General features: G+C 46.4%; 1 protein-coding gene across 1 annotated transcript; it reads right to left on the reverse strand.

The window, feature by feature from the left end:
- Positions 1 to 353: 353 nt before the first annotated feature.
- Positions 354 to 6,040, reverse strand: LOC123397132 (E3 ubiquitin protein ligase DRIP2-like). The gene is made up of 9 exons (XM_045091798.1): positions 5,820 to 6,040; positions 3,848 to 3,947; positions 3,187 to 3,502; positions 2,845 to 3,086; positions 2,707 to 2,757; positions 2,242 to 2,314; positions 1,783 to 1,887; positions 1,347 to 1,417; positions 354 to 726 (listed from the first exon to the last, which is right to left on the reverse strand). The coding sequence occupies exons 1-9, from the start codon at positions 5,929 to 5,931 to the stop codon at positions 354 to 356; spliced, it is 1,443 nt and encodes a 480-aa protein (XP_044947733.1). The 5' UTR covers positions 5,932 to 6,040.
- Positions 6,041 to 13,297: the final 7,257 nt, after the last annotated feature.

Below are 13,297 nucleotides of genomic sequence, written 5' to 3' on the forward strand. Positions count from 1 at the left end.
GCAAAATTCCTCCCTTAGTACCGATGGCGGGGCATTAAGCGAAGCTCCGAAGCATGTTGCCACCCAATAATGCAGCACAGTACATGTCTACATTGGCCAACTTAGTCTCCTGGAGACACACAAGGTGGCAGGAAGATGCATCAATTGTTTTTGAGACTGTGGTTTGGCGGTTGAGGTCGTTCAATCCTCTCACGTTCCAGCACAAGATGTTTGGGTTTTTATCTAACAAAATTGGAGTGACCTTGACTCATAGAATTGGGCCATTACATTGGCAGAAACATAGATTGTAGAGAGTAGACACCTACCAGGGGAACACTTTGCTAATATTGAACCTGTCTAACATAGCAACTAAATCAATATTTGACCGCGCGCAGCAGAGGGAGCAAGATCAGAAAACAATGCCCGCCAGCGGCAGCTTCATCAAGGTGTTTAGTGTGGTCTAGGGCGTCAATGCCGCCATGGGCAATCAAGGCGTCCTCCACATCATTCTGAAGTTTATCATCAATCTTGAATAGGGCACACATCACCGCAATAACATCCGGGGGCAGCTCATCTTTGAACTTGTCAACGAATGTTGCCGCCTTGGCGGCTTGGCCACAGGGACTAGCCTGCAGCACGCTGCCTTTGACTGGTGAATGCCACACCAGCGACGACGTCGCGGGGGGGATGAGATGAGGGGCACTGGCTGCAGCTGGAAAGAGGTTACACGCCTTCAGGAATGGTCTCCTGCACACTAGAACATACAGAAGGAATGACCACAGCTACAGGCGGCGTCTAATGCTGCAGGGGGGCTCGGGAGATGCTTCCAATCCGAGAGGACGTACAGGAGATAGCTGGGGCAAAAGCCTGGGGTGCAAATGACGAGAGCCCTACATGCTGCCGCACACTTCGAATAAGGGGCGACCAAGCCGCACTTGGAGCTTGGGATGTTTGGCAGCACTGAAGTTGGGGACGAAGGCGGCGTAAGATTGTCCCTCAATCTCTGCATGTTGGCGTGTGGAGAGCTGCTGCGCACAGGGCTGCGGCCCCTAGCCTCAGCCGAGGTGACCACAATGACAACAGGCGCTGGCGCCAGCGGTGGAAACCGAACGGTCGTGACTTCGACCTCCCTCGCCGTGGCGCCGCCAGTCCCGAGAAATAGAAGTTCTTCAAATGGAACGAAACTTTGCGAGGATTTTTTATATCAATAAAGAGAATTTCTGGAGCCAAGAGCCACCTGGGTAGCAAATGTAAACTCGTTCATCACTGATGTTCCTCACAGCACATGCGTATCCTTCTCTCTGGAAACAGCACATCTCATTCTACTGACCAAGCCGCTTATATAGGGCTTTCAGAAAAATGCTTACCTAGCTTGACCTCCTCTAGACCGGCCGGCTCCTGGCACAAGGTGATCCAAAGAAGCTTCTGATCTTAGCGTCTATAAGGCGGAGCTCTAACCCAGAGCTCTATAACACATTGATTTGCTGGGGCGAAAACAAAATTACAACAAACACAGGAACAACTTAGTGTGCAAATTCTTGCCATAACTGTAAACCAAAAATATAGTCATGGTAACGTTTTTTCCAGGTTTTTGTCTCGCAAGTCTACTGATGGATGACGAGCATGAGCAGACCACGGAGATGGAGAGGCTAGCAGCAAAAGGGACCTGGATGCCGGCCTAGCTAGCTAGGTGCTGCAATGGCATGGGAGGGAGCCTGTTTTCTTCGTGCAGCAAAGTGACTTGGACGCCCGGCACCGCCGGTAGTGTAGCTCCATCACGAACTCATTCGCCGGAGCACCCACCGGCCTCTGGACCTTGTACTTCGGCTTGCGGCTCAGCCACTGCTTGAGTAGGCAGTGCAGTGTTGTCGAGGGGCAGACCGGCTTGCCATGGCATAAGATCTCCACCTGCATTTCGCACATACAGGGGGTCAGGCCAAATAGCACATTCAACATTGTCCATATGCATACATACTTCCTCGGATTACACGCGTGACAACAGGAAAAGTGATAGTAATTGGGCAAATAAACCGTACTATATATGCAACCATCCAAATCTACAAATGCAGCAAGGTGGTGGTTGCTTTAACGGGAAATCGGTGGGGGCGGTGGCCCCTTCATTAATTCTGAATAATAAAATCTACAATGCAGCAAACTGGATATTTATTGATGATATAATTCTAATGCTAGGAAGCAAGCACCTTGACAGGAGGCCCCAGATAACATTCAAAATCAAAGCACAAAGACATCTAAAATGCTCACCTTAACATCACTTGCTAGCTCAAGTTTTTTCATAATGAGCTTGAGGATGGAGGAGACCTGAATAGTTCCATCTCTGAAACAAGAACAAAACCCATATTAAACAGAATATATTAAATTATTGGAATCGAGTTACATGTTAGCCCAATTGCTGGAAAGGGATGAACGAAAAAAAACATGCAGATTTTTTGAAGAAACATCCTCCCCAATGATGATAAATGTTGTTATTCTAGACACTTCACCTTCATTTTCAAATGAAGAAAATAATTCTTGCTAATACCATAACACAGTTGCTACTAGTAGAAAACATAACATGAAAAGGTTCACCAGCGCACTGCGCCATCTAAAATTCTAAAGCTGGGAAAATACCTCCAGCAATCTATGCTACGAATAAGAGGATGTTAAGTGAAGTATGAGAGGTCACTATCATTGTTGACAAAGAAACTTGAAGACTAAAGGAGAACTCACCCAATTCTGTAGAAATTCTTTACTAGCTGAGGCAGACGTTTAGCTTCTACCCTGCAAAACAGTTTTCATTTTGATGTGAGGACACAAAAACACGGTCCATCAGAATTTGTACAAATATTGAATATGCTGCAATCTTACTGGTTCGGTGAAGTCACTAGTGAAAACCAGACTGGGTTAGTTATCCCATCATGCGAGTCCTCTTCTGGGCTTTCCCTCAGACTATCCTCTGTGGTTGTTCTGTTTTTCCCACTTTCCCTCAGACAACTTAATTTTTGTGACTTCTTCACGCTTGCAACAACTAAGCTCCGTAAGGGCTTATGAAGCTCTTCGTTGTCAATCGTCTCGCAATTCTGTCGATCTTCAGAAATATCTGCACTATTCTGTTTGGGATGGAATTGTAGTTAGAATAAGCAAATGTTACAAGACAATTGGCATCAAGCTTGCATATGAAATTATGTGCTGATAATACTTTAGAAGTACCTTCTTTTTGTTTGCAGATGTTGTCATCTTGGTTGATTTTTGTGCTGAGGCCATCTCAGTCTTCTGGTCATGGTCTTCAGAATTATTTGGCAATTTACCGACAGAAAACAAATGGGACGTGAATTTCCTTCTTGCAGCGTAGGGTCTCCGTCCTTTCAGAGTAGGTTGTGTTGCCATTTTTGGGGTTTTAACCAAGGAAGAAATGGACCTCTCTTTTATCTTTGTTGGCAGTTCAGTAGTCGGAGCCTCAGAAGCATCAACTTCTGTCTTAGGTGGAAAAGCCTTGTCCCTGATAGCTTGAATTTGTGGATCAGCCCTTCAAACAAGGAAACAATCAACCATGTTAGGTAGCAGCATATAGCAGAGTACCTGAGTCGAGATTGCAGGAAAAAAAGAATAAGTTGCTGGAATTCTAAGCTTTTGTTTCACAAAACAAGAATGTATAATACATAGATATTTTCTTCTATAGATATATACATGCTAAGCTTTTGCTTCACAAAAAAAAAAATTCTCTGCTTATTAGTGAGAGTTTACACTTGTATTGCATAGCTCCGCTGGTGTACTTATACATGGATTTAAATAATTTGAGAACTGAAAAGTTGAAAAAATAATGTTGTAGTTAACTATATAGATAACCTTGGTATTTTCACAAGTTACTTACCTGAGTTTCTCTTCAGGAGCAATCCCAAGAGCAGCGTTGCATACAGGGCAGGATTCGATCCCCTGCTCATCTATTTTCTTGATGATACAATCTCGGCAAACTGCTTAAAAAAGACGGTCAAAAGAGGAACTCCACGGGTAGGCATGCAAGTTTCATGCAGAGGTTTGAAAGAACCAAATTTTACATGCTCGGCAAATGGAAACAATATTAGGAGTAAATTAGCTAGTAGCAACAATGCAACAAGACTAGATACTTGACTTGCATACAGATTGAGGCTTATCGATCAAGTGGTGCATCCACATTTTACTTGAGAATGATCATGGTGCAGCCATTTTGTCAAACAAAAAAGTGGCACAGCCACATTTAATTTAAGAATGTGAAGCACGGCTATACCAAAAACACAGAACCAAAATACTTCCCAAATACAAATAACTACAAGAGCATGGTTAATAGTATAGCCAACTATTGGCTATATGAAGTTGGCATGTCACATATAGTCGACCTAATAGCCAACACATATAATAGCAAATTGCTAAGAGGTATTACTTTATTAATGCATGACCCACCTTAAATCCTAACAATGTTTCTTGGAGCCCGTGCTATCGCCGACTATTAATCTGCAACCTGCTTCGAGGGGCTGTCGGCTGCTGGGTAGGGGGTGATGGCGGTGGTCTAACCGGTATTGGCCGGGGCGTAGGCGGTGGCACTATGTCCGGCTAAGGCGGGTTGTAGCCGGCGTAGACTATGACGATGCCCGAGGAGCATTCACTTCCTTCTTGAAGGAGGCGTGCTCGCTTCTTCATTCGGGACAACAACTCCGGGGGAAACCTTAGATCATCTAGGGGATCGGACGATGACGACACTCCTCTTGGGGCATCGTCTTACGAGTGGAAACCGGTTGGAGTGACCATTGGTAGGCGGTGGTCGGTGTTGCTGGTGTTGGGCAGATGGGTTCCGAGTTCTCGACCTTGTGGTGGGCAAGTCAGACCTCTGCGTTTGAAGTCGGGTTAGTGAGTGTGATCCTCCTCGGATTATCTAGTTCTCATATGACACCCCTCCCTCTTTTTGAGGAGTGTGGTCCGGGTGGCAACCAGACGGCCAGCGCAACCATACCCTTCTTGATCTTTGAAGCTGGGTTCCTTCTCTTCTAGTGCGTTGTGTTGTTGTGGTGCTGGTGTGATGTTCTTGCGTGCTATTGTGGGTGTGTGTGCTGTGCTCAGTCTAGGCTTTGTAACGTGGAGACGTGTCTTCATAGATGAGATGCAACTTGCAAGGCCGTGAATACCCCTTGTACTAATCAGAAGCATTGATATAACGGCAAGGCCGTGAATACCCCTTGTACTAATCAGAAGCATTGATCAAACGGCAAGGCCGTGAATATCCCTTCTAGCTACTAATCAGAAGCATCGGTCAAACGGACACAACATTTCTGATCACAACCAGTGTAGTGCAGAATGCCACACTATCTACATCGTCGTCGGAACATGGAAGACACTAAACTTGCAAAGAAGATAGGTGGCCACGTTAGCCGGCTATATGGAGTGCACGTCAGATCGAGTTAGACTGATCTATAGCAGGAGATGAGCACGGTACGGTGTCGGATCTGCACCGTGGCGTGTATCTACCAACTCGATCCCACTCGTCTGGTTCCGCCTTCCGCGAGCCGAACCGCACTGCCGCGATAGCCACCTCTGCGGGTCGTGCCCGCCTCGGCCTGTCAGCGAACGTTCACTTGGAACCACGGTTTCTCCGGAGGAAACGTCTCGGCCGCCCGCAAGGTGGCGCCGCCACGGCCAGACCGCAGCGCAGGCAAGGCAAGCACCGGCCGAGAGACAGACTGGACGGCAGCGTGACGCGACGGCGACGCGAGGTCGCGAGGGAAGGATATACAGGGCCATAAACTACGAAATCATAGAGGTAGAGGCGGCGGCGGCGGCGGCGGCGGCGGGAGCGAGGTAGAGAGAGGGCTCACATGTGTGGCCGCAGTCGGCCAAGGCGCTGGCCTCCCGGAAGTATCCCTTGCAGAGCGGGCACGTCAAGCACGCGGTGAGCGCCGCCCGCGACACGCGAGATACCCCCGCCATCGATCTCTCCGCCACCTTCTCCTATCCTCCTCCTCCTCCTCAATCCCCGACGACCCTGCTCCTCGTCAGAACTCGGGCACCGGGGGGCGGAGAATCAGCAATAAACGGCGCCGGGCTATCGAATCGAGGGCATTGGTCGGCCGGCCGGGAGAAGGGAGCTAGAAGCGGCGGCGGAGCTCCGGGGAGTCACGGGGGATCGAGGAATAAATCACGAGGTTTAGTCTTTTCCTATTCGGCTGTATTCTTTGGGGTGGATATAGATAGAAATGGAAGGCTGTGGGCAGGACGCGGTTGCGTGTAGCCGTCAGGAGAATTTCTAGGTCTACAACGGTCATGTTGAGCGCTTTGTATTTAAAACCGTCTTCCTGTTTTGTCAAGAAAAGAAAGGAAATCTGCTCAAAACCAGGCCATTCCAGTTTTCGTTGCTTCCATACCGTAGGTAGAGATTCATATTTTCTGCGGATAAATATCAAATTCTTACAAACACAAAAAGAGACAGTAAAAAGAGAAGCGAGTTCAGATGGGACTGAGACCGCTGTGTTGGTGGAGTGCGCGCAAAAGTGGGAAATGAGTTTGGAACAAAACCTTTGTGTATGTGAAATACGTGTGAAATGGGGGAGCAAGTCAGATTATACCGTTATGCATGAGAATTGCGTCGGAAAGAAAAGGGTCAGTTTTGTTAGGATGTTTCATGTGTGAAATGAAATAAGCGGGAGAGGTAGGAACCGGCGAAATCGTTTTGTATGTGAATGCTTTGGTTTATTTTCTAACATGCGAGAGAACCCTGAAGACACCATGCTATTTATTGCACCGAATGAGTACCAAAAGGAGTTTCAAATTTTTTAAAGCAATTACATTATGTGACAGCTCATGACAACCCATTTCAATAATAATTACTTTATGGAAAATATCAAATTCTTATAAAAAAGAGATGATAAAAACAAAAGAGGGATCATATGGGACCAAGATCATTGTGTAGGTGGAGTGCACCGGGAAGTGGGAAGTAAGTTCGAAAGCAAACATTTGTGTATGTGACATACGTGTGAAACGGGGTAGCAAGTCAGATTATTATGCTGTTCTGCATGATAATTGCGCGGGAACGAGAAAGATAATTTTTGTTAGAATGTTTCATGTGTGGAAATGAAATACGCGCGAAAGGAAGGAACCAGCGAAATTGTTTTGTATATGAATGCTTTGGTTTATTTTCTAGCATGCGAGGGAAGTGCAAAATCCTAGAGACACCTTGCTATTTATTGCACTTAATGAGTACCAAAAAGAGTTTCAATTTTTTTAAAGCAATTACATTATGTGACAGCTCATGACAACCCATTTCAATAATAATTACTTTATGGAAAATATCAAATTCTTATAAAAAAGATATGATAAAAACAAAAGTGGGTACAGATGGGACCGAGACCGTTGTGTAGGTGGAGTGCGCCAGAAAGTGGGAAGTAAGTTGGAAAGAAAACCTTTGTGTATGTGACATACGTGTGAAACGGGGTAGGAAGTCGGATTATTATGTCGTTGTGCATGAGAATTACGCGGGAAAGAGAGAGATTATTTGTGTTAGAATGTTTCATGTGTGGAATGAAATACGCGGGAAAGGGAGGAACCAGCGAAATTGTTTTGTATATGAATGCTTTGGTTTATTTTCTAGCATGCGAGGGAAGTGCAAAACCCTGGAGACACCATGCTATCAATTAGGACCCCGCTGTCACGGGAGGGATGGACAATAGATGTCATGCAAGTTCTTTTCCCTAAGCACGTATGACTACATACGGAATACATGTCTACATTAGATTGACAAACGAGAGCTAGTTACTTATCTCTCCGTGTTATAGTTGTTACATGATGAATCACATCCGGCATAATCATCCATCACAGATCCAATGCCTACGAGTCTTTTACTACTGGTCCTTGCTACGTTGCTTTGCTGCTACTGCTGTCACTCCTGCTACTGTTACTCTGCTGCTACTGCTGTTACTTTGATGCTCCTGCTGTTACTTTGCTGCTACTGGTTACTATTGCTACTGCTGCTTTCAGACCATCTTGCTACTGATACTTTGCTGCAGACACTAAATCTTTCAGGTGTGGTTGAATTGACAACTCAACTACTAATACTTGAGAATATTCTTTCGCTTCCCCTTGAGTCGAATCAATAAATTCGGGTTGAATACTCTACCCTCGAAAACTCTTGTGATCCCCTATACTTGAGGGTTATCAGTGCGGTAAGCTGCTGCAGTTCCAAGCAGAGCGTCGTAGCAGATTCTACATGTGAAGCAGAGTACATGGCTGCCTTCAAGCCGGCAAAGGAGTGTTGGGTAACGTAGCATAAATTCAAAAAAATTCCTACGCATATTCAGATCTTCCTATGGAGAGACCAGCAACAAGAGAGGGGTAAGAGCATCTTCATACCTTTGAAGATCGCTAAGCGGAAGCATTACTAGAACGCGGTTGATGGAGTCGTACTCGCGGCGATTTAGATCCTGGTGTGATTCCGATCTAGTGCCGAACAACGGCACCTCCGCGTTCAACACACGTGCAGCCCGGTGACGTCTCCCGCACCTTGATCCAGCAAGGAGGAGGGAGAGGTTGAGGAAGAACTCCAGCAACACGACGGCGTGGTGTCAATGGAGAGACGAGGTCTCTCGGCAGGGCTTCGCCAAGCACCGGCAGAGAGGAGGAGGAAGAAGAGCAGGGCTGCGCCGAGAGAGAGGGAAAAACCATGTGTCTCAATGGCCAAAAGTGCCTAATATATATAGGGGAGGGGAGAGGGGGTGCCACCCCTAGGGTTCCCACCCTAGGGGGTGCGGCAGCCCCCCCAGATGGGAGGTGTGGCGGCCAGAGGGGGGAGGAGGGGGTGGCGCACCATCTGGTGGGCCTTAGGCCCACCTGGCCTAGGGTTTGCCCCCCCTTTTCTCTCCCTTGCGCTATGGGCTGAGTGGGGAGGCGCACCAGCCCACCTAGGGGCTGGTTCCCACCCCCACTTGGCCCACCTTATCTCCCGGGGTCGTCGCCCCCCTTCAGTGGTCCCCCGGGGCCACCTCCGGTGGTCCCGGTGGTCCCGGTACGTTACTGGTGATGCCCGAAAACACTTCCGGTATCCGAAACCATCCGTCCTATATATCAATCTTCACCTCCGGACCATTCCGGAGCTCCTCGTGACGTCCGTGATCTCATCCGGGACTCCGAACAACTTTCGGTAACCTCGTATATCAATTCCTATAACCCTAGCGTCATCGAACCTTAAGTGTGTAGACCCTACGGGTTCGGGAGACAGGCAGACATGACCGAGACACCTCTCTGGCCAATAACCATCAGCGGGGTCTGGATACCCATGGTGGCTCCCACTTGCTCCACGATGATCTCATCGGATGAACCACAATGTCAAGGATTCAATCAATCCCGTATACGATTCCCTTTGTCTGTCGGTATAGAACTTGCCCGAGATTCGATCGTCGGTATACCTATACCTTGTTCAATCTCGTTACCGGTAAGTCTCTTTACTCGTTCCGTAGCACGTCATCGTGTGACTAACTCCTTAGTCACATTGAGCTCATGATGATGTTCTACCGAGTGGGCCCAGAGATACCTCTCCGTCACACGGAGTGACAAATCCCGATCTCGATTCGTACCAACCCAACAGACACTTTCGGAGGTACCCGTAGTGCACCTTTATAGTCACCCAGTTACGTTGTGACGTTTGATACACCCAAAGCACTCCTACGGTATCCGGGAGTTGCACAATCTCACGGTCGAAGGAAAAGATACTTCACATTAGAAAAGCATTAGCATATGAACAATACGATCTAGTGCTAGGCTTAGGATTGGGTCTTGTCCATCACATCATTCTCCCAATGGTGTGATCCCGTTATCAATGACATCTAATGCCCATGATCAGGAAACCATGATCATCTATTGACTAACGAGCTAGCCAACTAGAGGCTTGCTAGGGACACATTGTGATCTATTTATTTACACATGTATTACTGTTTCCTGTTAATACAATTATAGCATGAACAATAGAAGATTATCATGAACAAGGAAATATGATAATAACCATTTTATTATTGCCTCTAGGGCATATTTCCAACACTCGGGTGGTCCCGGTGGTCCCGGTACGTTACCAGTGACGCCCGAACACTTCCGGAGTCCGAAACCATCCGTCCTATATATCAATCTTTACCTCCGGACCATTCCAGAGCTCCTCATGACGTCCGGGATCTCATTCGGGACTCTGAACAACTTTCGATAACCTCGTATAACAATTCCCTATAACCTTAGCGTCATCGAACCTTAAGTGTGTAGACCCTAGGGGTTCGGGAGACACGCAGACATGACCGAGACACCTCTCCGGCCAATAACCATCAGCGGGGTCTGGATACCCATGGTGGTTCCCACTTGCTCCACGATGATCTCATCGGATGAACCACGATGTCAAGGATTCAATCAATCCCGTATACAATTCCCTTTGTCTGTCGGTATAGAACTTGCCCGAGATTCGATCGTCGGTGTACCTATACCTTGTTCAATCTCGTTACTGGTAAGTCTCTTTACTCGTTCCGTAGCACGTCATCGTGTGACTAACTCCTTAGTCACATTGATCTCATGATGATGTTCTACCGAGTGGGCCCAGAGATACCTCTCCGTCACACGGAGTGACAAATCCCGATCTCGATTCGTACCAACCCAACAGACACTTTCGGAGATACCCGTAGTGCACCTTTATAGTCACCCAGTTACGTTGTGACGTTTGATACACCCAAAGCACTCCTACGGTATCCGGGAGTTGCACAATCTCACGGTCGAAGGAAAATACACTTGACATTAGAAAAGCTTTAGCATACGAACAATACGATCTAGTGCTACGCTTAGGATTGGGTCTTGTCCATCACATCATTCTTCCAATGATGTGATCCCGTTATCAATGACATCTAATGCCCATGACCAGGAAACCATGATCATCTATTGACTAACGAGCTAGCCAACTAGAGGCTTGCTAGGGACACATTGTGATCTATTTATTCACATATGTATTACTGTTTCCTGTTAATACAATTATAGCATGAACAATAGACGATTATCATGAACAAGGAAAGATGATAATAACCATTTTATTATTGCCTCTAGGGCATATTTCCAACAGTCTCCCACTTGCACTAGAGTCAATAATCTAGTTACATTGTGATGTATCGAACACCCATAGCATTATGGTGTTGATCATGTTTTGCTCGTGGAAGAGGTTTAGTAAACGGGTCTGCAATAAACAGATCCGTGTGTACTTTACAAATATCTATTACTCCACTCTGGACATGGTCCTGGATGGAGTTGTAGCAGCGTTTGATGTGCTTCGTCTTCCGGTGAAACCTGGGCTCCTTGGCTATGGCAATGGCCCCAGCGTTATCACAGAAGAGTGTCATTGGGCACGACGCGCTTGGAACCACTCCAAGGTCGATGATGAGCTCCTTAATCCAAATTCCTTCATGAGTCGCTTCTGAAGCAGCTATGTACTCCGCTTTACATGTAGATGCTGCCACGACTTCTTGCTTGCTGCTGCACCAGCTCACTGCCCCACCATTCAAAACATACATGTATCCGGTTTGTGACTTAGAGTCATCCGGATCTGTGTCGAAGCTAGTGTCGGTGTAACCCTTTATGACAAGCTCTTCGTCACCTCCATAAACGAGAAACATTTCCTTAGTCCTTTTCAGGTACTTAAGGATATTCTTGATCGCTGTCCAGTGTTCCATACCGGGATCACTTTGGTACCTCCCTACCAAACTTATGGCAAGGTTAATATCAGGTCTGGTACACAACATGGCATACATTAGAGAGCCTATGGCTGAAGCGTAGGGGACAATACTCATCTTCTCACTATCTGCTGCCGTGGTCGGTGATTGAGTATTACTCAATCTCATACCTTGCAAAACTGGCAAGAACCCTTTCTTTGAGTTTTCCATATTAAACTTCTTCAATATCTTGTCAAGGTATGTACTTTGCGAAAGACTTATGAGGCGTCTCGATCTATCTCTATAGATCTTGATGCTGCCGTGGTCGGTGATTGAGTATTACTCAATCTCATACCTTGCAAAACTGGCAAGAACCCTTTCTTTGAGTTTTCCATATTAAACTTCTTCAATATCTTGTCAAGGTATGTACTTTGCGAAAGACTTATGAGGCGTCTCGATCTATCTCTATAGATCTTGATGCCTAATATGTATGCAACTTCTCCAAGGTCCTTCATTGAAAAACTCTTGTTCAAATAGGCCTTTATGCTCTCCAACATTTCTGTATTGTTCCCCATCAATAATATGTCATCCACATACAGTATGAGGAAAGCTACAGAGCTCCCACTCACTTTCTTGTACAGACATGCTTCTTCGTAAACCTGTATGAACCCAAACGCTTTAATCACCTCAATAAAGCGAATGTTCCAACTCCGAGATGCTTGCACCAGCCCATAGATGGAGCGCTGGAGCTTGCACACTTTGTTAGCACCCTTAGGGTCGACAAAACCTTCTGGTTGCATCATATACAACTCTTCCTTAAGGTTCCCGCTAAGGAACACCGTTTTGATGTCCATTTGCCAAATTTAATAATCATAAAAGGCGGCAATCGCTAACATGATTCGGACTGATTTCAGCTTCGCTACGGGAGAGAAAGTCTCTTCGTAGTCAACTCCTTGAATTTGTCGAAAACCCTTTGCGACAAGTCGAGCTTTATAAACGGTTACATTACCGTCTGCATCAGTCTTCTTCTTGAAGATCCATTTATTTTCTATGGCTCGCCGGTCATCGGGCAAGTCCACCAAAGTCCATACTTTGTTCTCATACATGGATCCTATCTCGGATTTCATAGCTTCAAGCCATTTGTTGGAATCCGGGCCAACCATCGCTTCTTCATAGTTCGAAGGTTCACCGTTGTCTAACAACATGATTTCCATCACAGGGTTGTTGTACCACTCTCGTGCGGGGCATGCCCTCGTGGACCTTCGCAGTTCAGTAGTAACTTGATCCGAAGCTTCATGATCATTATCATTAACTTGCTCTTCAGTTGGTGCAGGCGTCACAGGAACAACTTCCCGCGCTGCGCTACTATCCTGTTCGAGAGGGGGTATAATTACCTCATCAAGTTCTACCTTCCTCCCACTTACATCTTTTGAGAGAAACTCTTTCTCTAGAAAGGATCCGTTCTTGGCAACAAAGGTTTTACCTTCGGATCTAAGATAGAAGGTATACCCAATAGTTTCCTTAGGGTATCCTATGAATACACATTTCTCCGCTTTGGGTTCGAGCTTTTCTGGTTGAAGTTTCTTCACATAAGCATCGCAGCCCCAAACTTTAAGAAACGACAACTTAGGTTTCTT

The sequence above is a fragment of the Hordeum vulgare genome, chromosome 5H (genome assembly GCF_904849725.1).
Source record: "Hordeum vulgare subsp. vulgare chromosome 5H, MorexV3_pseudomolecules_assembly, whole genome shotgun sequence".
Taxonomy (NCBI): Eukaryota; Viridiplantae; Streptophyta; class Magnoliopsida; order Poales; family Poaceae; genus Hordeum; species Hordeum vulgare.